General features: G+C 63.9%; 2 protein-coding genes and 1 long non-coding RNA gene across 11 annotated transcripts in view; 1 reads left to right on the top strand and 2 right to left on the bottom strand.

Moving 5' to 3' along the window:
- Tbcd (tubulin folding cofactor D) overlaps positions 1–18,695 on the top strand; it is a 103,064-nt gene extending 84,369 nt beyond the window's left edge. For both annotated transcript variants that reach the window (XM_015503999.2, XM_048796793.1), the window contains exons 23-39: positions 935–966; positions 3,106–3,168; positions 3,708–3,784; positions 4,810–4,891; positions 5,190–5,308; positions 6,399–6,490; positions 7,056–7,196; positions 9,384–9,467; positions 9,908–10,066; positions 10,132–10,270; positions 11,469–11,590; positions 13,014–13,091; positions 14,081–14,170; positions 14,357–14,444; positions 15,250–15,359; positions 16,307–16,391; positions 18,475–18,695. In XM_015503999.2, the coding sequence (XP_015359485.2) occupies positions 935–966; positions 3,106–3,168; positions 3,708–3,784; positions 4,810–4,891; positions 5,190–5,308; positions 6,399–6,490; positions 7,056–7,196; positions 9,384–9,467; positions 9,908–10,066; positions 10,132–10,270; positions 11,469–11,590; positions 13,014–13,091; positions 14,081–14,170; positions 14,357–14,444; positions 15,250–15,359; positions 16,307–16,391; positions 18,475–18,489 (1,576 nt within the window). In that variant the 3' untranslated portion in view covers positions 18,490–18,695. The remainder of the gene's footprint in view (positions 1–934; positions 967–3,105; positions 3,169–3,707; positions 3,785–4,809; positions 4,892–5,189; positions 5,309–6,398; positions 6,491–7,055; positions 7,197–9,383; positions 9,468–9,907; positions 10,067–10,131; positions 10,271–11,468; positions 11,591–13,013; positions 13,092–14,080; positions 14,171–14,356; positions 14,445–15,249; positions 15,360–16,306; positions 16,392–18,474) is intronic.
- On the bottom strand, positions 395–16,542 carry LOC125614285. Its single transcript, XR_007344895.1, has 3 exons — positions 16,527–16,542; positions 12,734–12,739; positions 395–505 (listed from the first exon to the last, which is right to left on the bottom strand). It is a non-coding gene; the product is annotated as an uncharacterized LOC125614285 (long non-coding RNA).
- Positions 18,696–20,746: 2,051 nt separating the features above from the next.
- Positions 20,747–22,923, bottom strand: part of B3gntl1 (UDP-GlcNAc:betaGal beta-1,3-N-acetylglucosaminyltransferase like 1) — a 40,639-nt gene continuing 38,462 nt past the window's right edge. For all 8 annotated transcript variants that reach the window (XM_015503998.2, XM_048796805.1, XM_048796816.1 and 5 more), the window contains one exon: positions 20,747–21,856. In XM_015503998.2, the coding sequence (XP_015359484.1) occupies positions 21,776–21,856 (81 nt within the window). In that variant the 3' untranslated portion in view covers positions 20,747–21,775. The remainder of the gene's footprint in view (positions 21,857–22,923) is intronic.

Raw genomic sequence — 22,923 nt, 5'->3', positions numbered from 1 at the left:
GGCCTTGCTGGGCCATGGGCTTGGGTGTGCCTCCAGGACTCACGCAGCTTTCTGCAGAGGCCACCCCGCACCCAGAGACTTAGGTGCTGAGCCCACGCTCTCAGCCCCTCTGTTCAGACTTCAGTTCAGGCCGTGGTTTCTGTCCCTGTCTCCTTGAGCTGTCGGCTCGGGTCGGGTTCTGGACCTGAGCTGGGGGCAGGCACAGCACCTGGCCGCTGATGCCCCTCGGGTGGGTGGTGAGCACCGTGCTGCTCTCCTGTGCTCTGCAGGCTGGGCCTCCCTTCCTGCCTTCAGGGAGTGGAAAGGGAGGTTGTGGGTGCCCACCCTCCAGGGACCCAGGTCCTCCCACGTTCCACCCTGGGAGCCCTCAGAACCGGCTCCTGTCATGTCTCACAGTTCTCTCTGCTTCCAGCCCTTCTTCCTGGCGAGGTCTTGGAAGGCCCTGTCGGCCCTGCCTGGTCCTGCCTGCCCCAGCCCTGCCTGGTCCTGCCTGCCCCAGCCCTGCCTGGTCCTGCCTGGTCCTGCCTGGTCCTGCCTGGTCCTGCCAGGTCCTGGGCACACTGCAGTCGCAGGGCTGCTCTTCCTGGGGTGCTGGGCACACAACTCCAGCGCACCCCTTCTCTGAGCTACGTGACAGTGTTAGGCCTGCTTGTGACTGAGAGTCGACAGTGCTCGGCCTGCCCTGTGTGGCCATGTGACGTGGTGGCCCAGGAAGGACCGAGTGTCCAGTGGAAGCTCAGTCACAACAGCCCGGCCCTGAGGGGAGGCCATGGAAGATGGTCTTGGCCTTTTCGTTTCCTTCCTGTCGGGGCCCTTCCTCAGTACCGTGCTGACTGGTCAGCGTCTGAGTGTGCTGAGCGCCTGAGTCGGTGGCGCCTGGTGAGGGCCCTGGGTGTGCGGGAAGGGCCTAACTGAGTGTTCTCTTGACTTCCAGGGGTCTGGGAGGAGAGCTCATGAGGCAAGCAGGTAGGTGTGAGGGCAGAGGCTGCAGCCCTTGGCCGTGGAGGGGACATGTTCATGGCCTTCACCTCGCTCCTTGGGCAGCAGCATCCCACTAGGCCTTCGGTGGCCCAGGTGCTGGGTGGTCCCAGGCTCTTGCTGGCTGGCACGTTGGTGACAGGTGCTGCCCAGCTCCCCTGAGCTGCCCCCGGGCGCAGCTTGCTCCTAGCTTGAGTGGTGGTGGCCAGTGGTGGTAGCCAGGGGGAGGACGTGGGGAGCTGAGGGCTGATCTCAGGTTTGTAGCCGGCATTCTTTTCTTCGGTACAGTATTCATTTAAATGTGGCTGTAGAGCAGAGGGCGAGTTTTAGACCAGTTTGCATGTCTGCAGGGAGCTCATAGAACACAGTACAGGACCATCTGTTTCCTGAAGCCCAGGTGCTTACTAGCTGACCTGGGCATGCTCCTGGTACTGATCCCCAGTGCCCTGTCCATCCTGGTCACCGAGGTGTGTGGGGAGCCACCGGGTGGGGCTGGTGAGCAGGTGCAGGTGTCCCAGATGTGGCCCATGTTGGATTGCCACTCTCAGCATTGGATGGGTCTGAACCCTCAGCGCCATCTTTAAGCTGCCTGCAGGCCTGGACGGTGGCCCAGGGTCGGCTATGGCTGCCCTGGCCAAGAGGTTGCCCCCTGTAGCCTATGGTGGCCCCTCAGAGGCTATACGGAAGGATGTGGGTTCTGCAGGCAGAAGGTGGGCTGGTCCCCTACGCAGGCTGCGTTCCCAGGCAAGGCTGCTGTTGGTCCTGTGCATCATCTGGTGGGCAGTGGCAGGTTGTGCTTGCAGTCCGGTTGTAGGAGGGGACGGACATGGTGCTGTTGGCCCTGTGGGACCCAGCACCAGGGTGGGGCCCTGGCCCCAGTCTGGAGCTGAATAGCTAAGGTCCCAGGAGCAGTTTGAAAAGCGGTGCCTTCATCGGGCACAGTGACCCACGCCATGCCTTGTGCTGACTGCTGCTGCCCATGGGAGCTTCTGGCTTCTTGGTCTCCGAGTGAAATCACACTTGGAGGGTCTGTGGGGTGATGTGCATGTTCACTGCCCTGCGCCGAGTGCAGGGTGGAGAACCAGTCGCACCCAGGTGCCTCATACCAAAATTCCCCCAGGGAGGCCGAGGGGAGCTGGTGTGGAGCAGAGTAAGGAGGCTGGCTCAGCGACTCCTTACGGCCCGGCCTGCCCTGGGGAGCCGTGAGGGCATAGACCAAAACCCATTTTGGGGTGGGAGGAGCTCAGGAGGTGGCAGGAGAGAGGACCAGCGAGACATAGCTTCCCTGAAACCAGAGTCTGTGTTCTGAGCTGCTTCTGTCCAGGTGAGGCGGCTCTGCCTGCCAGAGTCAGTGCAGTTGGGCAGTGAGCTGTTTTGTCCTTGGCACAGACATGTTTTAGGTGGAGAGTTGAGTAGCAACCCCATACTGTGTCCATCCAGCACCTCAGCTGTTTCCCACGGGTCACTGCCCAGCCTGGTGTGAGTGAGCTGGACCTGCTCTGCTCCTGCAGCCATGCCACAGTACTCAGGTGTCGGTCCTTGAGGTGGTGCCTCACCTTTGACTCTTGAAAACAGGCGTCCTGGCATGGCACTCCATTTGTGCTCCTGGTCTCGACCTCGCTGTGTCTCTGCAGAGACACAGTGGGGGGTACTCACCCCCACTCCCTGCGCCCCTGGTGCTCACCACCCGCCCTGCGTGCCCAGGTGTTTTCCCTTGCCTCTCTGCTGGGGAGTGTGCACCCCTGCAGGAGCACTTCTTCTGTCTTGGAGATGGTTCTAGCTCAGGAGTGTCAGGTGCCTGGCACTGCTCCAGTCCCTGCTGATGGCCTTACCCACTTGAGTCCTCTGAACTGTGTGTCCACCCTAGGTTGTGCCCTGGGGGCTTGTGTTGGGGTGCAGAATAGCTGCCTCCTGCTTGGGGAGCGCGCTGGTACGGCTGGGTTCCCAGCGCACACATCCCTCCCCTGGGAACCCCGAGCTTGTGTGCCCAGCCACCCAGCTGCAGAGGTCACTATGGCCTCCTGGGGGCTGCCCAGTGGGTGGGGAGCTCTGTGCACTAAGTGACCAGGTAGAGGACAGTCAGGCTGGGGGGTTGCGCAGGTGACGCAGCTCTGTGCTCCTTTCTAGTGTGTGTTTTGGTGGAGAAGCTGTCGCTTTCCAGAATGCCCTTCAGAGGTGACTCCGTGGTCGGTGAGTGCATTTCTTCCCAACGGGAGGCATGAGAACGTTTTCTCCCGTGGCTGCTTCAGGTCACCGTGAGGAGGGGCTGGGACAGATGTCAAAGGGCCGCAGTGGGAAGGTTCTGATTCTGGAGTCCCTGTCTCGAACTCGTGCCACCTCTGCCACCCCCATAGACTGGGGGCCGCCGCCAGGTGCCTCCTGGGGCTCCTGGCCTGGCCCTGGCTGGCAGGCCTGGCAGTCCTGGTTTCCGCTGTTTTTCTGGCTGAATAGAAAAGCGTTTGTTGCCCCAGCTCCCTGGGTGTAGCTGGGCTGAGTGCTTAGGTTTGTGTGGGTGGCGGTTCCTTGAGGAAGAGACACAAGGCACCTGCAGCCTCGCTGGCAAGGGCAGGGTTCCCAGGTAGAGTCCCCTGTTCTACATCCTTGGGCGGGGGCCTCTGCAGCCTGCAGGTCACTGCAGGCGGCTTGGGCTCCTCCCAGACCCTACCTCCCAAGGACTTGGCTCGTGGGTGCTGCTGCTCACAGGTCAGCGGTGTCTGTGGCCTCAACAGGTGGCTGGCAGTGGCTGATCGATGACACCCTGAGAAGTCTTCACCTCGTTTCCAGCCAGGCCAGACAGCAGATCAAGGTACGCTGGCCAGGCCCGTCACCCTGCGGGGAAGGCAGCGCGAGTCATTGCCTAGAGGTGTTCTGGTGTGAGGGGGACGCACCTGTCGCCAGGCTTGGGGTTCCAGTGCTCTCTGTGTCACTTACGACAAGACATGGAATGTGGCTGTTAGCTACCAGAACGTCATCTTTTTCTTGGTGTTTCTGTCCCTGCTGATGACACTTGCCTTCAAAAATTGTCCTGAGCCTGACAGTAACTGCTCGGGTGGATCCTGCCTTCTGGTGGGCTGTGTCGTTCAGGTGTGGAGACTGCTTAGGGTGCCCGTGTGCAGACCAGGAGGCTGGTGCAGACCTGCCAGAGGGTTTTGTGGAGAGTATCTGCGTCCCAGCCGTGTCCTAGGGCTGGGCCGTGGGTGTGTGGCTGGCGAGCTCTTGTTACTGAGGATGGGAGTGGGCTGTGTCGCTGTCCCTTGTGACCTGCAGCCTCCCCGTGTCCAACATTGCTAGCAGGATGCACCTGTTTTCTCTTGTTCCTTAAATTCTGCAGGGCCGAGCGGTCTTGCTGGTGGGGCTTGAGTGCTGCAGCTCACTGTGCCTCAGTGTTGTCTGACCTGGCCCACCCGGCAGCAGTCAGGTGCTGGTGGACTCTGGTGGGCGCTCCGTGGCCACCCGCCCAGCCTGTGTTCTGGGTGTCTTGACTGTCCTACATGGCAGCCCCTGATGGCCCTGGCGCTGGTTTCTGAGGGGCTTGTGCAGCACAGCTGTGTCCCCTTGCCCAGCACCCCTCCTGTTCTGACGTACTGCTCTGGCTCTCCTGGAAAGGAGTCCACACCTGCATCACTGTGGCTGGGAGGGAAGACGACTGGGTGAGCCGTGGGAGACGGCGGACTGGCTTGTGTGCAGGAAGCAGCTGCGTCTTCCACCAGCCGGAGAATCACTGGCCATCGAGCAGCAGGCTGCAGCAGCCAGGGGCTCTGTGGGCTTTGCACAGCCCTGTGCCTGGACACTGTGGTGAGGGCTGCTCAGGTGGGGCCCTGTCTGTTCTAGGATGCCGCGGTCACAGCCCTGGCCGCGCTCTGCTGTGAATACTACGTGAAGGAGCCAGGCGAGGCCTGTCCCGAAGCTCAGGGTAGGTGGCCGGATGCCCCAGGCAGAGCTCTCTCCCCTCCCCCGCCGGCAGCCCGCTCTGGGACGGTGCCTCAGCCCTGGGTGTGCTGCCGGCTCTGAAGGAACCCTCGCGCCTGTGAGGGACGTGCTTCCCACAGTGCATCTCTATTCCTGGCAAATAAAAACGGAGGGTCACGGCTCCTGGGCCATGCTCACAGCCCTCCTGACGGCCTTCCTACCTGCCTCACGGGCCTCGGGCGCTCAAGCCTTGAGGCCACCTGTGGGGCGCCGTCCTCACGCTCAGCTCGTTCCTCCTGCAGAGGCGCTGATCCCGCAGTACCTGGCGGAGCTGCGCGGCCCCGAGGAGATGGCCCGCTGTGGCTTCTCCTCGGCCCTCGGCGCCCTCCCAGCCTTCCTCCTGAGAGGCCAGCTGCAGCAGGTGAGACCGCCAAGTAGGAGTGGGAGGGCGGCCATCGCGCAGGGCATGCTGCCAGGGGCAGGCGCTGCGTGTGTGGTCCCTGCAGGATGGGCCTGGGGCCTGGGCCTTGTCTGTGCCCCGCCCCCTCTGGCCATGGCAGGGCTGGGTGGGGGCAGAAGCTGCCCTGCCTCTGGGAAGCGCAGGTGGCTCGTGGGTGCTCTGCTTCCTTTGGGGATCTCACCACACCTCAAGGTGGTGGCAGCCTGTGTGGGGTGCAGCCACGCTCTGCCCTGTTAGGGTGCTGGGCTTGCTGGCACCCCGTCGAGCTCCCACGATCTTGAAGGCCGAGAGCCTCTTGTGCCTCAGTTACCCGCGTGAGCCTCAGGCAGAAAGGCCCAGGTGCATCCGATGCCTGCCCCTGGGGCTGTTGCCAGACCCTTGCCCCAGCCTCCGGTGCTGGCCATCCCCCTCAGTGTCCTCTTCCCTCGTGTGGTCACGTTGCTCCTCCCAACACCCTGCCTAGTCCTCTCCCTGGGAGGGTCCGAGCATGGCTGCAGGTTCCGCCTGCCCCAGCGGCCTCAGCCCGCGCAACTCGTGCACTTCCTCCCCAGGTGACACACCTGCTGGCTCCTGTGTCCCATCCCCACACCCCCCCAGGGCCATGTGTCCGTGCCCACCTGCCGTGCTCCCTCCTGCGCGCCCTGGGGCCCAAGCTTCAGGTGGCCTCTCTACCTGCAGGACAGGCCCTGTCACTGCCACATGGCTAGACCCTCATCCTGGGGTTTATCTGACCTAGAGACCGAAGCAGTTGTTAGGCTTGAATTGGCACCATGGTGGGTGAGGTTCAGCCGGCAGGAGCCAGCAGCTGCACCATCTCAGTCCCAGGCTGGAGCAGCAGAGACCGTGCCAGGCTGTGGAGGCCATGTGGTGGCCAGGGTCAGGGCTTGGCAGCTGGGAGAGCTGGGGGCACCCTCGCGTTCTTCCTCAGCTGAGCTGAGAGGGTCGAGTCTCCCAGCTGCGCGGGAGGCGGTCCTGCTGCAGCCACCCCTCCGCCGGCCGGCCGTTGGCCTTGGAGGCCATGCGTTGTGGCTGAGGCTTCTGTTGCCCTCAGGTGCTCACAGGCCTGATGGCAGTCACCCGCTCCTCTCCCAAGGACGTGAGCTTTGCCGAGGCCAGGAGGGACGCTCTGAAGGCCATTGCGAGGTGAGCTGCAGACCAGCAGCCAGGCGGACATGCTGGGGACCTCCGTCTGCTCAGGGCCTCACTCTGGCATTCTGAGTTCTTCCCCTGCAGAGCACATTTCCAGTTCTGGGGGCCAGGGACAGCTGCCGCGGTGATTGCTGGGCCATCCTGCGGTCAGCCTCCATCTGGGAGCTGGGGAGTGAGGCCCAGGCCAGTGTCTGTGACCAGATCGTGGCCCCTCTGGGCTGTGGGGCAGTTGCCCGGCATGTGCCGGGCCTGGGATCACCCCCAGCACAGAGCACCTGGGGAAGGCGGGGAGTGGGAATGGCTCTGCTCAAGGCCCACAGCTTGAGGCTGCAGTGCCTGCCTTCCCTCTGTCCTCCACAGCTGTGGACCCATGGCCCCTCCGATGCTGAGCCAGGGTGGACAGTGGGAGGACGGTGGTCCAGCCTCACGGCTGAGCACTGCTTCCCCTCACGGGGCTGAGGCCTCTCTGCGCTGTCTGCTCAGGAAGGCACATCAGGCCATTGTGACGGGAAGGACTGGGCCACAGCTCTTGTGGGCACATGGCTGGTCTGCATTTCAGAATCTGCCAGACCGTCGGTGTGAAAGCAGAGGGGCCCCCGGATGAAGCTGTGTGCAGAGAGAACGTCACCCAGGTGTACAGCACACTCCTGGACTGCATGAGCGACTACACCACGGACAGCCGGGGCGACGTGGGGTCCTGGTAAGGGGGGCCTGCCTTGTGGTCTCTTGCTGCTGAGAGTGCTTAGCCTCTACTTTTGGGGGTCTCCTGCTCCTGGTGACGTTCGTCCGTCTCCAGCCTAGCTCCTAGCTGGAGGTGCAGAAACAGGAGTGCCACCATCCTGTTGAGAAAGGACCCCATGTGGCCTCAGGAGGAGCCCTGTCCTTGGCTCCTGGCCGTGGCAGGACGTGGAGTTACAGGTGTCCCATCTGGGAGAAGCTCCCACAGGGCGTCGCTGACCGGAGAAACCCTCGGCCGTTCACGAACCTGCGCCCTCATCCTGCTGGCCCTGCCGTGTCCGTGGCTGTGTGAATCGGCTGAAGGGCGTCTGCTCTTGGTGAGCCGAGCGCTGTCTCGCCGCTGTGCTCGGAGCCAGTGAGCTGTGCTGGTCTGTTGGATGCCAGGCGCTGCAGCTGGCTGCGGTGCCAGCCTGGCACCGTGAGGGCCGTGGCCTTGTCTTTGGCCCGTTGCCGCCCTTGCTCACTCGGCTCTGCTCACTGACAGGTGTCCCCTCGGCCACGTGGATGCAGCTGGGAGCCTGACCCTGGTGTGCGTCGTGCCGCACCCTCACTGCTCAGATCCTAGTTTGGGTCTCCCCATTTTCTGCTGGTTTTGCCTGCCGCCTCGAGCACATCTCCCACCTGGGTGACGTGCTGGGCACTGCCGTTGGGCCCTTCCCCCGCAGGGTTTTCGGAAGGGCCTTGCGTGAGCCCTCTTGGATGTGGGCAGGCCTCCACAGGATCTGGGTCCTCCCAGACGTGGGAGGCTGGCAAGGGACCTCTGGGTATGGCTGCAGTGTGGCAGTTCCTGGGCAGCAGGGTAGATCGGCACTTTTGCAAATGTGGTGTGCCCTGGCAGTCTGACCCCTGAGCGGGACCTTCTCCTGTGAGGTGGGGTCTGCCCCTGCTGGCTCTCCTGGGGCAGTGTCAGGCCTCCCGGAGGCCAGGTGTGCTGCGGGGACCTGGCTGCATGCTGAGGCGTGGACTCTGCCATCCATAGTGGATGGCCCTGGCAGAGACAAGGCAGCTTCCTGCACAGAGCTGGGCCCTTCTCTGAGGCCCCTCCAGGTCTTACTCTGGGTGACTGGGCTCCTCCCTGCAGTGTGAACCAGAAGAAGGACCACTTCTACCTGGTCCCCCCAGGATCAGACCCCGGCTTCTTGAGAGTCTGCCCTGTTTGACAGCAGCTTTGAGGGCTGAGAAGAGGGGGGGGTCTTGTGTTCTCTGGGGGCGCTGTGGCTGCTTTCCAGCAAAGCAGAAGGGACGAAGGCTTCCCCTTCCCTGGGCCTTCCCTGGCGGTTGTGGCGTGGCCTCCCCCAGAGGTGGCCTCCAGGGCCCACTCCTGCAGCCACACCTGCTGCTCTGGGCCTCTCACAGCTGCGAGCCCCTCCCTCCTTGTCCCCGTTGCGCACTGCTGCAGCGAGCGCCCCAACCCTCCTCAGTGGTCTGTCTGTAACCCGCCTCCGCCTTCCTCGTCTTGGCGCCGTATTTTCAAGTGTTTCTCAGAGTTTTTAACTGAATCCTTAGGCCCAGAGCCACATTGCCAGGGCTTTCTCCAGGCAGGCCACGTGGAGTGCGCGGGCTCCGTGACAAAGGCTCACTTGTGCCCTGGCTCCCAGGTGCAGCCTGGGATGCCCTGCGCGTCACCAGGTCCCTGCCTGGGCCCGTGGGCTGTGGGGCACTGCCCAGCAGCCAGGTCCTCCTGGCCTCACCTGGGCCTCGCAGCTCAGGGGTAGGGTGGGGTGGAGGAGGCACAAAGGTCGCCCTCCCAGTGTCCCCAGCACACCTCGCATCCCCCACACCTCTAGCAAACATGGGCCAACGGGAGCCACTCTGCTCAGGGGACGGGAGGTCCGATGTTGGGAAGGAGGGGCCGTGGCTCGGTCTGTCCAGAGGCAGGTCAGCAGGCTCCTCTGCGGGGCGTGCCTGCCACAGGCCCTGCTGGGTGAGTCCTGTCTGTCCTCACATGCGAGAGGCAGACCCCATCTTGTGGTGCTGTGTGCCCCTGAAGCGGGTGTCGCGGGGCTGGCGGGCCTCGTGGTTTCCCTGTGTCTCAGGACCCTCCTTCCGGAAGAGCCTCGGGGGCTGCGAGAGGCCTGGTGGGTGCAGCTGGTGCAGCGGGGCTGGAGCCCAGTTGTGCCTCACCTTCCTGGGTCTCTGTGTCCTGCAGGGTCCGCGAGGCTGCCATGACCAGCCTGATGGAACTAACGCTTCTCCTAGCGCGAACTCAGCCTTCGCTGATTGACGCCCACATGTGAGTGGCAGGGGGCCACTGGGGCCGCCCGTGGGGCAGGCACCCCTCTCCTCAGATCCCATCTTGGTCCCTGTCCCGACCTCTATAGCCTGTGGCTCTTGTCCAGGGCCACTTCTACCTGGTCCCCCCAGGATAGACCCTGCCTCTTGAGAGTCTGGCCTGTTTGACAGCAGCTTTGAGGGCTGAGGCAGGTGCCTCTGGCTTAGGGGCCCTGCAGTTGTTGCCCCCCCTGCCAGGACAGGCCCCGTCAACTCAGCCCCCTGGCCCGGGGATTCCTGGTGGGGGGCTGTGCTGCCCCCCATCCCCCTCTCCCCACCCTCCTCGCCCACGGCCCACCCTGGAGTCCCCTTGTGTTCCCTCTACCCAGTAGCTCCTGTGGCATTCAGGGCAGGGCGTGGTCTGTCCTGTGCGGCTGTGCTGACGGGGCCCTCGGTTGGCAGGTGCGAGCGCCTCATGTGCTGCGTGGCCCAGCAGGCCAGCGAGAAGATTGACCGGTTCCGCGCCCACGCCTGCAGCGTGTTCGTGACGCTCCTGCACTTTGACAGCCCTCCCGTGCCCCATGTGCCTCACAGACAGGAACTGGAAAGGCTGCTTCCCAGGTACTGGAGGGCGCGGGCCCCCGGGGCCCCTGTGAGCCTGGCCTCAAGGAGCTGCTCTCCTGCAGGTCCGACCTGGCCTCCGTGAACTGGAACGCACCTTCCCAGGCCTTCCCCCACATCACCCAGCTGCTGGCGCTGCCCACCTACCGCTACCACGTCCTGCTGGGGCTGGCCGTGTCGGTGGGAGGCCTGACAGAGTCCACGGTGAGCGGCGGGAGACAGCTCCTCTGGGACCCGGGCCGGTGCTGCCTTCTCTGCTGTGGCTCTGGGGACTGTGTGCTCCGGAGCAGGCGACCAGCTCTGTGCTGAGCCTGGGGCTGGTGGCCTTGGCCACCTGGTGAAAGGGGAGTGGCGTCACGTGGAAGTGGCCAGGCTGTCACCACCTCTGGTGTAGCCCAGGGCCCGCTGTCATGTGGCTCTGCCACGGGCGCCCGGATGCCTTAGTGGCCTCTGGTGGCCTTGGCTGGCCTAGTGTGCTTCCGTAAAACGCAGGAGTGGTTTACAGCTTGGCGCTGGTGTGTAGCTGGGTGTCTTTCCCACGGGAGGGGTGGCTGGTCTCGACCCTCCCTGGGAAATGTGGCATGAGCCTAGTTCAGAGGACGTGGAAGGGCCTCTGCCTGACCTGGCTGCCGCAGGCCCGCCCCTCCCGCTCCTGACATGCCCACACGCAGCCGCCACTCAAGGGGAGACCTTAAAACCCGTTGCAGAAACTTGTTCGCTGCAGGAGACCTCTTGTATGTCCCAGGGCCCACATGGCCCTGTCACCACACTGTGGTCACACTTCAGACAGCCTGGCCACCACCCCCAGGGTCCATACTCCCCAAGTTGGTCGGGGACACTGCGCTTGGCGGGTCACACGCGCTGCTGCTCATCCTGTGGTGTGTTCCCCTCCTGGGCCCGGCTGATGCCTCGCCACCCTAGGGGTCGCGTCCCACACGCTGTCCACCTCCACCATGCCCCCAGGCTCGGCTGGCAGCCCGGGGCCTCCTCACTCACCTGCCTTCTCCGCGGCCTTGGAGCTGAGCTGCAAATAGGCCTTGCCCTCGCTGTCCTCTGCTCCACTCGGGGACAGTCCCCTTGGCCCTGGGTCTGCCTCTGGGACCTGTATCTGATCTGCACACGTGGTGACCGGGGCTCCCGGGGTCTGTGGCTGATCTGTGGACTCATGCCGCAGGTGCTGAAAGCCTAAGCACCTCAGGGTGGCCGAGCGGTGCTGTCCACAGGGCCTGTGCTGGACGTGTGACGTGGCCCACGCCCAAGGCCACCGTCAGCCTCTACAGGACCCTCACGTCTCTGGTGGAGTTGCCTCGATGGTTGGCAACGTCTGCACTCACTGCTGCACGGCCAGCCTGGGTGGCAGGTGGACCTGGCCGTGCTGCCTGACACCCTCTCCATCTTGCAGGTCAGATATTCCACGCAGAGCCTCTTGGAGCACATGAAGGGGATTCAGAATGATCCAGAGGCTTTGGGGAGCTTCAGTGAAACCCTCCTGCAGGTCTTCGAGAATAACCTCCTGAATGACCGGTGAGTGGCGCCCTGTCCACCCTGCTTCCACAGGGACGGGGCCTCCTGGGCCCATCTGGTCTCCAAGCCCTAACCCCACAGTTTGGGCAGGGAAATGACCATTTTTGTGTGCACTGAAGTAAAGGTAACTTAAGCAAGGGCGGGGTGACATGGAACAGGCCCAGGGTGCTCCCGTGACAGCTCCCTGCCATGGGGAGCCCCGGCAAGGCTTCTTCCTGCAAGCAGCTGGTCCTAGCTTTCCGGCAGTGGCCTTTGCATAGGCAAGGGGAGGCCCCGTACCCCTTGACCTCAGGGTGGAAATGCTCTGTGGCTGGGGAAGCCTCCAGGCCTCGCCCGCAGATTCAGCAGTTGGCCTCCCTGCCTCCTGTTTGTGGACGGCCCTGTAGAGGTGCAAGGTGCAAGAGGCAACCAGCCTGTGGCTGCAGAGCCCCCTCCTCAGGTTTCTCTGCCCGGCTGCCCGGCTGCCTCAGAGTCCGCCGGCACAGAAGCTGAGCTTGTGCTTTGTGATTTGTTGGAATGGAACCAGGAGGGCCTGCCTTCTTTGGTCAGGGTAGTTAGCGAGGGGCTCCCGCTCCTTGACTCTAGGCTTCCATGGGCATTGTGGCTGGCTTGAAGGTAGCCGCTGCGAGCACACAGGGACGGGGTGGCTTGCGGCCCCCTCCTGGGCAGAAGCAGTGTAGGGCTGGTTGTGTGTGGTGCGTGCTGCCGGCGGTGTTCCAGGGCGGTGTGCAGCGTCCTGGGCCTGTGAGTCCCTGTTGCTCCCTGCCCCGCGGGACCTGGACCTGGGCAGAGCTCCCACCACTCTCCAGGGACCTGGCGGGCAGCTGCCAGCACAGGTGCGGTCAGCCTGCGTGGGAAGCCTGCGTCTGTCTGGTGTTCTCTTTGCTGTGGCTTCTTGAGAGTCCTCTGGTTGCAGAAGCCTCCAGCTCCTTCTGTCATCTCAGCCTCGGGCCAGCACCTGAGGCCTGCTCCCAGGTCCCAGACTGGTGTTCCCTTCCAGAAGCTTCTGCGGAGGGGTCACGTTTGCCTGTGGTCCATTTTGAGTCAGTTTTGCACCTGGGCAGTGTGTGGACGGTGCTCGTCTTGCCCTAGATGTCTGGTTGCCCGCCCGCTCTGCTGTGTCGCTCTGCCCCTGGCTGGGACCCCAGCCTGGGTCCCTTCTGGCTGGAGCCAGGCGCCTCGGTCCTTGAGAGTGTTGTCTGCTGGCTTGGCTGCCAGTTGTTCAAGAGGAGCAGTCATTCAGCTCCGTCCGTCCTCTGCGCCTGGCACCTGCATCTCCCCGTGAATTCTCTCGTGCCCTCTGGGGTTCTGGGGTGTGGCACCAGAATTTTGACCAGTGGTTCCACCTCCCAACAGGGCACCTTGCCTGCAGCCCCTGCCTGGGCCTCGGCAGCCAGCCCTGACAGCCACCCTCTCCCCACAGGGTGTCGGTGGCACTGCTGAAGATGCTGGACCAGGTGCTGGCCAACGGGTGCTTCGACATCTTCACCACAGAGGAGAAGTGAGTGCGCTGGCTCGTGGCCTCCTGCCGTGGCCTTGCATGTGTGGCCTTCCTGCCTCAGCCTCACGAGCAGCTGGGGTCACAGGCTGCCACTGCCCCTGGGTGGCTCAGGGTGATGAGGGTCAGCTCTGTACAGACTGGACATGGTCAGCAAGCATGAGGAGGGTGTGGCTGGCGTTGGTTTCGCCTCACTGCACGGCGGGTTGCTAGGTGGCACGTGGGTGGAGACTTCAGGGTGACAGCAGCCTCTCGCCCTCCACTGCCCTTCCCAGGTCAGAAAAGTGCGCAGCCGGGCGGCCCAGGACAGAGATGCGGGCCGAGGGGCTCCTCAGACCCACCCAGACAAGGGGACTCAGGAGGCAGAGCCCCAGTGGGAAATCCTTAGGGCACCAGGAGCTTGTGAGCCCCTGGGGTTGCCAGAGATGACCCCAGCTGGCCATAGACCAGGACAGCCCTGATGGAGGACGTGGAGTGCCTGTGGTTGGAGGTTTTGCACAGGGACACAGCAGAGCCCCAAGAGAGGTGGGGTCAGGGGAGGTATCCCAGAGGGACTTGCTCCCAGCATGACAGCTCTCAGTTCCCAGGGGGCACTTCAGTGGGCTGAGGCTGTGTTGGAAGGAGTGGTCAGGGCGGTGGGCAGTGCTGTTCACAGGGCCAGCAGTATTCCTGGACCAGGCTGGCCCTGAAGGGCAGTGGCCTGGAGCTGGGCTCACTGGGCAGCATTGGGGCCTCCCTCTGCTGGGGACACCCTGAGGGCCTTGCTCTGTGCTGGTGCCTGGGCAGGATCTGCCACTGCAGTGGTCACTGGGGTCAGTGGCCACATCCTGATCATGTACAGGAGCACCATGGCAGCAGCAGTTTGCTGGGGCAGGTGGGCGTCCTCGTCCCTGCACCTGGGAGTGAGAGCCAGCTCTGCTGCCTGGCTCCAAGGCTGCCTTGGCAGGCGGCTCGTGCCCCGGGTCCCTCCAGAGTGCCCTGTTTTCTTGCAGCCACCCCTTCTGCGTGAAGTTGCTCGCCCTGTGTAAGGAAGAGATCAAGAAGTCGAAGGACATCCAGAAGCTTCTGTCGAGCATCGCGGTGTGAGTCCTCAGACCTGGCCAGGGATGGCTGCGGGAGAGCGTGGTGGCTGCAGGTGGCCTGGCCGTCCAGTCTCAGGCTCGTTTGTCTGAAGCAGTCGGAAGGCAGGCTGCCTGTGCTGGTCGGCAGGGTCGTCGCGGGGTCCTGGCGGAGTGGGTGAGCCTCAGCTGCTCTCTGGGCTCTCACAGGCTCTGCGGGATGGTGCAGTTCTGTGGTGACGTGAGGAAGAAGGTCCTCCTGCAGCTGTCCCTCCTGCTGTGCCACCCGTTCCCCGTGGTGAGTGTCGGCCTCCTCCCGTTCTCTGCCTGTGGACCCAGACCTGCGTCTGGGGGATGAGCGCTGGCTCTGACTGCAGAGAGAGGGCTTAGAAGGGAGGCACCCGCCGGTGCCACCGTGAGCCCAGTGACTCGGGGCCAAGGGACGAGGTGCTCCAGTTAAGGCCAGCTTGGGCTGTGAGCAGGACCCTGTCTCAAAAGCGGGCTGGAGATGTAGCCCAGTGGTGAGCGTTTGCCTACCACATGCACGGCCCCGGGCCCATCCCCAGCACCACAGGAAGAAGGAATGCAGAACAGAGGAAAGGTCAGTGGAGTGGACAAAGGGGAGGGAGGAGGGACGGGAAAGGGAAGAACAGGAATGAGTCCCACTGGACCTTCGTGCATACGAAGAACGTGAGAGTCCCACAGCAGGTGTGTCTGTGGGATGCTAATTAAAAAGCCCGTATATAAAAATACACCCGTGAGTAGAGGAGGGGAAGTGCGGGGACTGGGTCAGTGTGAATCGTCTTCCCTACTTTTGTGATTCTGTCAAAATGTGGCTCAGTGGTAGAGCACTTGCCCAGCACTTGCCCAGCACATGCGAGGCCCTGGGTTCAGTCCTAGCACCACATAAAAAAATCAATCAATAAATGTCCAGCTACAACTAAAAAAGACAGGTGGGTCATGCCAGAGCTCTGCTGGAGGAGACGGCGGGCAGGCTGCCGTGCGCTGGGCTCCAGCCTGCGCTGGGCGGCCGGGGTCTCTGTGCACCAGGCTCCCTGGCAGCGTGGTGCCTTCTCCCTCTGACCTGCACCCTCCCCACCCAGATCCGGAAGGCCACGGCGAGCCGGGTCTACGAGATGGTGCTCACCTACAGTGACGTGGTGGCTGCAGAAGTCCTGGACGAGGTCATGGCCGTGCTCAGTGACACAGCCTGGTGAGTGCCTCCTCCCTCCTGCCCCGCGTCCCCCCGCCTCCCTCCAAGCTCGACGGGACACTCCTGGGACTTAGGTGGCAGAGGGTCTCTGTGAGCTGGTTCCTCCCAGCTGCACTTCCCCGTGGGGGTGGGGGTCGCTGAGGCCTTGCTGGTGGGCGTCTGGCTGTCCCTCTGCCTGTCCCTGGGCCTGCTGGGCACTGTGCTTGCACCTCCCGTGTGCCTGTGTTGAGGACTCTGGGCACTGACGGTGCCTGGCCCCCCCCCCCCACGCTGGGAGTTGGGAACAAGGGGGTGCCACTGCTGGCCACGTGGCCGTCAGGTGGCCTCAGCACCCACCGCGGCTCCTGCAGGGGGCCCACAGACTGCTTCAGGTTTGACACGACAGACCCCTAAGGACATGCCCCAGGTCAGAGGGGCAGGGCCTGGGTGCCACTCCACAGTGGGCTCTTGCTATTCAAGGCACGTTTGGGTCAGGATCTAAGCAGCTTGAGGAAGGACAGTGAAGAGGAGTGGCTAAGGCTGCGTCTATCCCGGCCCAGGGAGAGCTTATGAAATGTTCCAGAGGATTTGAAATAACTCACTTCATCACAGAAGAGCACCCCGACGTTCCTGCACAGTGTTGCTGAACGTCATGTGCACTCTCAGTTAAAGCAGTAAACAGCTGGATTCAGACACAGCTTAACCGTCCTGGGGACAGACCTGTGTCCTCACCCGCCTCCGCGTGACCCTGGTCTGGGCGGGAGGTGGCCTGGGGCTGAGCAGAGCCTGCTGGTGTGGGCGCCTTTTCTGCCTCCTACTGCAGCCGCGATTCCCCTGGGTGGCTGTTTCAGGGTGGGTGTCTTTTCCTGATCTCCACTTGGCCCCAGGTGGACAGGTCTGCTGAGACCTGAGGCTGGTGTGGACCTGTATTCCCGGGGTCAGGGCTCAGGGCTGCCTCTCCTCTGCAGGGACGCAGCCCTCCCGGTCGTGAGAGAGCAGCGGAATCGCCTCTGTGACCTCCTCGGTGTGCCCAGACCCCAGCTCGTCTCCCAGGTAAGCCTCTCTCACCTCCCACCACCCGGGGGACGCAGCACTGTGCTGCCCGCCACCCGGAGCCCTCAACTCCGGGGTGTTCAAGTCTTCCAGTCAGGGTCAGCTTGCCTTGGGTGGCGTGTCCACACGGCCCACCCTGCCTGGTCCTGCTGACGTGCTGCAGTGGCCTGCTCCTCTCCCACAGGCAGGTCCTGTGTCCTCGTCCAGTCTGAGCCCCACAGGCCTGCTGTGGTGCAGCTCCAGGCTCTACTCCCTGGGGCAGCGGGGCCATGGGCGGTTCCAGGAGGCCCCAGGATCATAAGTTCAAGACCAGCCTGGGAACTTAGTGAGACCCTGTCTTGGAATAAACCCTAAAAACGGCTGAGGATATGGCTGGTGGTGAAGCAGCCCAGGGCTCAGTCCCAGGACTCAGAAAGCCCAGACCTCTTCGATGCCCTTTCCCAGCCGCGAGGCTGTCTGGCTGGGGGGCTGGGGGGCTGGGGTGAGGTCGGCCCTGGCCTGCAGCCTGCGTCTCGCTGTTGCTGGGCGCGGCTCGGCTCGGCTGCTGTGTCCCCTGCTCTGGGATCTCTGCGTGGACGGTCCTTCCCACTGCCTCACCCAGGTGTGACTTTCACCCTGGCATCTTCTGCTTCTAGTTCCCTTGGCCCGCTGCCTGCTCTCCCCCCCAGCCTGACCACCGTGTCCCTGGGCGTCCCGTCTGTGCACACTCTGCCATGCCCTGTGGGTCTCCTGAGCAGGCCACGCCACTCTGCAGCTGGCGCTGTCCTGTGTGTTTCCATTCTTGACTTGGGCTACACGTGCTCCCGGGGGCCCTTGGTCTCTGTGGACTCTCCCTCCCCTGCCAGAGCCGGGGGGCAGCTCCTCCAGACCTTCATGCTGCCGACCTGGCAGCTCCCATGAAGAGCAGGGGTGGGACCCCCAGGCGGAGACCGATCCCCACCCCAGCGCACGCCTAGCCTCAGCAGTGGCTGCAGGCGCAGAGCTGGTCTCGGCCAGGGCTCTCTGCGGCCCCCACAGCAGCTCCAGGCAGGCACCTCAGGTCGCTGACGGCCGAGCAGAAGGAGTGAGCCTGTGAGCCGGGCGCCTCCACGTGCTGTCTCAGGCCTTCGCTGTCGAGTGTTGTGAGAGCTCCGTGGCCCTGCCACTCCTTACTTTGCCAGCCTGTGTGACCAGGCGTCTCCTTACGGAACCTTGACTCGTGAGGTCCACTACCCCTCGTTGTGCAGCCTCCATGTTCTTCATCTGAACAGACAGTACACGCTCTTCCTCTTCCAGTCCAGCTTAGGCGTACCAGCTCAGTCCCGCTGTCCTCCCGCCATCTTGGTTTTCTGTTGGACCCTCTGATCTGATGTCTCTCCTCTTGTCTGCGGACCCCCGTGCCAACCTGCACGGCCTCCAGGTCTTCTGTCTGTGCTCAGCCTGGAGACTGGACTCTCCCGACGCGTTGCAGGCTGAAGGGTCACCTGGGTGGTGGCCTTGGCATGCTGCCACCTGACCTGTCTTGTGGCCTCTCTGGACTCGGGTCTCCAGCTGCACAGGACCCTGCTGGGTGTTGGCCGCCCTGGCCGCCAGGCCCTCTCAGCCTCCCTGCTTCCTTCTCAGTGGCCTGTCTCTCCCACCACACTGGTGTTCTCTGTGCTCCTTGTGGGCACTTGTCCCCCATAAGATCATCTTCCTCCCCTTCCTTCCCCGCTCGGGGCCCAAGCGGGAGCGCTCTCAGGCACGTAGTGCCACACAGCCTGGCCTCCAAGTGGGCCTCGCAGGTACACAGGCCGTGCTGTGGCTGGTGCCTCCTGCCTTCTCGTGTGCCAAGGCTGAGCCCAGTGCCAGCCTTCTGTGTCGAATGTGCCCTGCCGTTCCCTTCATGCACACGTCAGCCTGGCAGCTGCCTCGCTGTGGTGGCAAGGCCATAGCAGCTGTCCTCCAGGGCTCAGGCTCCGGGTCTGGGGAAGTGGCACAGAGAATCTTCCGGTGGGAACCCAGCACAGGAAGTGTCTCCTGCCACCTGTTTTTGTCCTCCAGAGGCCCAGGGTGGACAGGGAGAGGGGGCTGGACAGCCTGACACGGTGTCTCTCTCCTGCAGCCCGGTGCCTGTTGAACCAGTCCTGAGAGCCCTTGGGGCTGTGCAGTGGGGAGGAGCTGCCCATGGCACGTTGCTGCCCATCCACCGAGGGACGGCACCTGGGTCGCTGAAGCCGTCACCAGGTGTGCTCTTCACGTGCGGCTGTGCCGGTGGCCTGGCTGCCTGCTTGTGCCTCCATGGAACAAGCCTGCTTCCCTCCCATAAAATCATGTACCAAGCCACTCCCTGTCTGTCTGTCTGTCTCTGGAAACGGGGCTGTGGCTCCACCCACAGGAGCTCCCCTGCACTCTGGAGACGGGGCTGTGGCTGCGCCTGCACCCCAGAGGCTCCCCTGCACTCTGGAGACGGGGCTGTGGTTGTGGCTCCACCCACAGGAGCTCCCCTGCACTCTGGAGACGGGGGCTGTGGCTGCGCCTGCACCCCAGAGGCTCCCCTGCACTCTGGAGACGGGGCTGTGGCTGCACCCCAGAGGCTCCCCTGCACTCTGGAGACGGGGCTGTGGTTGTGGCTCCACCCACAGGAGCTCCCCTGCACTCTGGAGACGGGGGCTGTGGCTGCGCCTGCACCCCAGAGGCTCCCCTGCACTCTGGAGACGGGGCTGTGGTTGTGGCTCCACCCACAGGAGCTCCCCTGCACTCTGGAGACGGGGCTGTGGCTGTGGCTGCACCCCAGAGGCTCCCCTGCTCGGATGCTCGGGTGCAAGTGGCTGGCGAGTGAGGCCAACACTGCAGGCGGCAGGAGGCTGAGACTGGATGGGGTGGTGGGAGCAGAGTTGGAGGCACCCCACGTCAGGGTTGAGGCCTCCAGGAGCCCAGTTGCACCAGGCCACCTGTGTTGGTGTTGCTGTTTGCCACCGGACCTGTGGGTGGGGAGCTCCATGTCCTTACGCTCTAGCCAGTGGGCCACCTGCTGCCCGCTGGGCTCCGGCTTTTACTCCTTCCCCACCTGACAGGTGCCTCCCTCCTGCTCTGGGGATTTCCGTCCTGGACAAGGCCAGTCAAGGTCCCAGGAGCTGCACCCGTAAGGCCCTGCCATCCCGCCAGACAGAGCACACCGCCCAAGGGGACAGTGACACACTGAAGCCCAGAGACAGTCACTTGCCCTTGGACCCATCAAAGACACGGCAGTTCCTTCTAGTCTGACTCTGCCACCCAAGGAAAGGCCATCACCCTGGCCAGGCAGCTCTGCTGTCCCAGACCCCAAGGCCCAGGCACTTATCCTCACCAGAGGCCTGGGGTCCCCTCCCCCATGCAGCAGCAGTTTCTGGAGCCTTCCTGGGTCCAGGACACCCTCCTGTCATCCTCGTGACAGCCATGTGGCCAGTGTCCAGTGGAGTGGGCAGTGGGCAGCATGCTGGTGTCTCAGGGAAGGGGATCAGGAGGGCCTCTCCACAGGGCATAGGTGAGCAGGAGTCACATGGACAGGTGCAGAGAGGAGCTCATGCCTGACTCAGGTGGAGCCAGCACGTTGGGCAGGAGGGCGGGGCCAGCGGCACCCGCCTGTTCCAGCCAGAGAGCAACCGGATGCCAGGGCTCCTGCCAAGGTGTCCACTGTGAGGTTTGGTTTTGACAGGTGAGGGGACGGATTTGAGGCCCTGGGCCAGACAAGCCCCGTCCCCAGCTGTAGGTGGACACAGCGGGGTCTTCAGAGGAGCGCAGTGCCTGTGGTGGAGGGTGCACCCTCCCTGTGGGGCCCTGCCCACCCGAGCTCCTCGCTGGACTGGGAAGCCGGCCGACCTCCTAAGCAGTGCTCCTGGGGCAGAGGGTGCACGCAGACCTCCCGAGCAGGCCGAGGGCCACAGAGAAGGGTGGGCAGGAGACCAGGGGTCACTGGCTGCTCTCGCAGGGTAGAGGCAGAAGCCTGGGGCGGCTGCCAGGCCAAGGCTGAGCGGAGCGATGGAGACAGGCCTCGGGAAGGGCTCTGAGAAGTGAAGGCCAGCACTCTCGGGCGGGTTAAGCAACCAGTTGGATGCAGCTGGGAGACCTGCCCAGCTGGGACTGGGATGCGTGTCCATCTGTGTGATGGGGTCTCAGGAGGCAATGCAGGGTTTCATCCTCCGAGGGATGGAGTCAGACGTGGTGCATGGAGCTGAGACGCTGTGGGGAGACCATGAGGCCACCCCGGGTCTGAGCAGTGACACTACACCTGTGGAACAGGGGTCTGCAGCAAGCCAAGGGCACAGTGCGGCTTGTTCACGGAGATAGGAGGGTTGTGCAGGGTACACCAGGGGTGGTGTTTTCTAAATTTGAAGAATGAAATCCACAGAATCAGGTGAGGGCAAAGTAACAGGGTTTATTAGAGCCACACGGAGAAAGCAGGGGTCCTGGAGAGTGCTGCGGGCCAGGGGGGGTGTGTGCGTCTTCAGGGTCAGGGGAGCTGGCCCCCAGCCCAGCCCTGCTAAGGCCCTCAGTGTCCACCTGCCTGCCCGCGCTCTCTGGCCCGGTCAGGTGGCCATGCCCCCTTTTGAGTCCTGGGGGTCGGCCTGAGCTTGGTGAGGCCTGGCTCAAGTCTAGTTTCCAGCGCTGCTGCACAGAGACGTGCCCTGGGGGCCCAGCTTCCTGCCTGCCCACTCCAGCCCTGTCTCCCACCTCAGCAGTGTGCTGGAGGCCCCTGGTGACATGGCTCTGCCTCCTGGTACCTGCCCCCAGCTGCAGGTCAGCTCAAGGCACGGAAGCATCTCAGGTGCACAGAGCACCCTGTGCCGACGCGGGGCAGCGGAGCGCCAGGCTGGCTGCCAGGAGAGGCTGTGGGGAGGTGGCCGGTGTGCTGCAGCGGAGGGAGCAGGCACAGGACACACAGCACCAGCGCAGGGAAGGCCGGGGTGGTGACATGCTGGTGGGAGCCCAGGCCTGCCCTGAGGGTGCAGGAAAGGCAGGCAGAGCCCCGTGGGGGGGGGGGCACAGAGAGCCAGGCCAGTGCTGCTGACCCGTGCCCCTGATGGGCCACAGTCCAGTGTCCACTTGTGTCCTGGAGTGCCTGGCTGCAGTGAAGGTGAGGCTGAGCTTGTGGGGGCATGGGAGTGAGCAGAGGCTGGCCTGGTGGACCTGCGAGGGCTCCGGCCTCAGACACAGGAGGGCGCAGGCACAACGGAGACTCGCTCAGTGACGCCCGACACACATCAGCCAGTGCTGGACGGGTTCCCCGGTGTCCCTGAGGGCCTCTGAGGCCTGGAGTCCATCAGAAGGCAGGCTGGACGTCAGCAGCCAGGGGCAATGGGGCAACGGGCCAAGGAGGCCGTGACCTGGTCCTGGAGCCTGAGTGGCGCTCCACTCAGACCCCAGCAGGGCAGCGGCCACAGCCCTCAGCTGAAATGCACAAAGTCCCGGCCCTCCTGCAGCTGCAGCGACCGGAGGTTCTCTTCAAACTCACCCCCGGTGAGGTCCTGTGGGGGAGCAGCAGGGGTGGCTCAGTCAGGCCCCCCCCCCCCCGCTTCTCATAGACCCACCCACTGGGTCTGTGTTGCCTGGACCTGCCTGACAGGTGGTCCACTGTGAACCTCTGCTCCTCTGCTCACGGGTGGGGCTCAAGGGAACCAAGGGCCAGGGAGGGAACCGCGGCTCTGCAGTGTGCTGGTCTGGCCCATCACCATTAGGGTGAGATTCTCTGGGGTGTCCTTGCCATCTGCTCTGGCCTCGGCCCCTCTACACAAGGCCCCTCTCTCTAGTTGCCCCCCAGGGGACTCAGCTGACAGGTGTCCTCCCTGCCCCTAGTCATCCAGACCTGCCTTCACACGTGACCCCCATCCCAGGAGCGTCACACCCCGAGCCCTTCCTGCTGATGTCCTCTGCCCCAGCCCATCCCAACAACAGGGCAGGGGCCACAACCCCGGGTCCCCCCTCGATGCCTCCCGTTTCAGGCATGGGAGCCCCCACAAGGGCAGCTTGCTGAAGAACCTGTTCCTGTCCTCGGCCTGGTGCAGAGGGCCTGGTGACCTGCAGTGAGCCAGGGACCCACTGCCCAGCCTGGTTTCAGAGCCTTCCCCAAGCTGCCTGTGTCTGGCCTGCGGGTCCTCTGCCTGCCACCACTGGGTGTCACCCAGAGAAGCCACCCCACGACCTGGGAGGAACAGCGGGTGCAGCCACTTGCGCAGACCAGTGGGGAGGACCCGGAGTGTCCCGGCTGTCGGTCTGAGGCCAGTGGCAAGCAGACATGGTTCAGGAAGGGCACTAGAGTCTGCAAGGCGCCAGGCACGGGCTCCCTGGCTCGGCCTCCGCCAACACTGAGAGGGCGGGCAGCAGCAACCTGATGGGCCTCCGCCCTACCGTGAGGCCTGCTCTGCGGGGGTGACCGTGCAGTTGTACATGGGAGAGGACTTCCTGCGCAGGACACTCGGCTCCTGAGACGGGCGAGCGCTGGGAAGACTTGCCGCCAGTGGGACGGGGCCTGCCACACATTAGTGTCCCAGTGGCCTGTCTCAGCCCCAGCAGGAAGCTGATACCACTGTGGCAC

Source organism: Marmota marmota, unplaced genomic scaffold (genome assembly GCF_001458135.2).
Source record: "Marmota marmota marmota unplaced genomic scaffold, marMar, whole genome shotgun sequence".
Lineage (NCBI taxonomy): Eukaryota > Metazoa > Chordata > Mammalia > Rodentia > Sciuridae > Marmota > Marmota marmota.
Note: the sequence above shows the minus strand (reverse complement) of the source record. Positions and strands in the feature narration are given on the sequence as shown.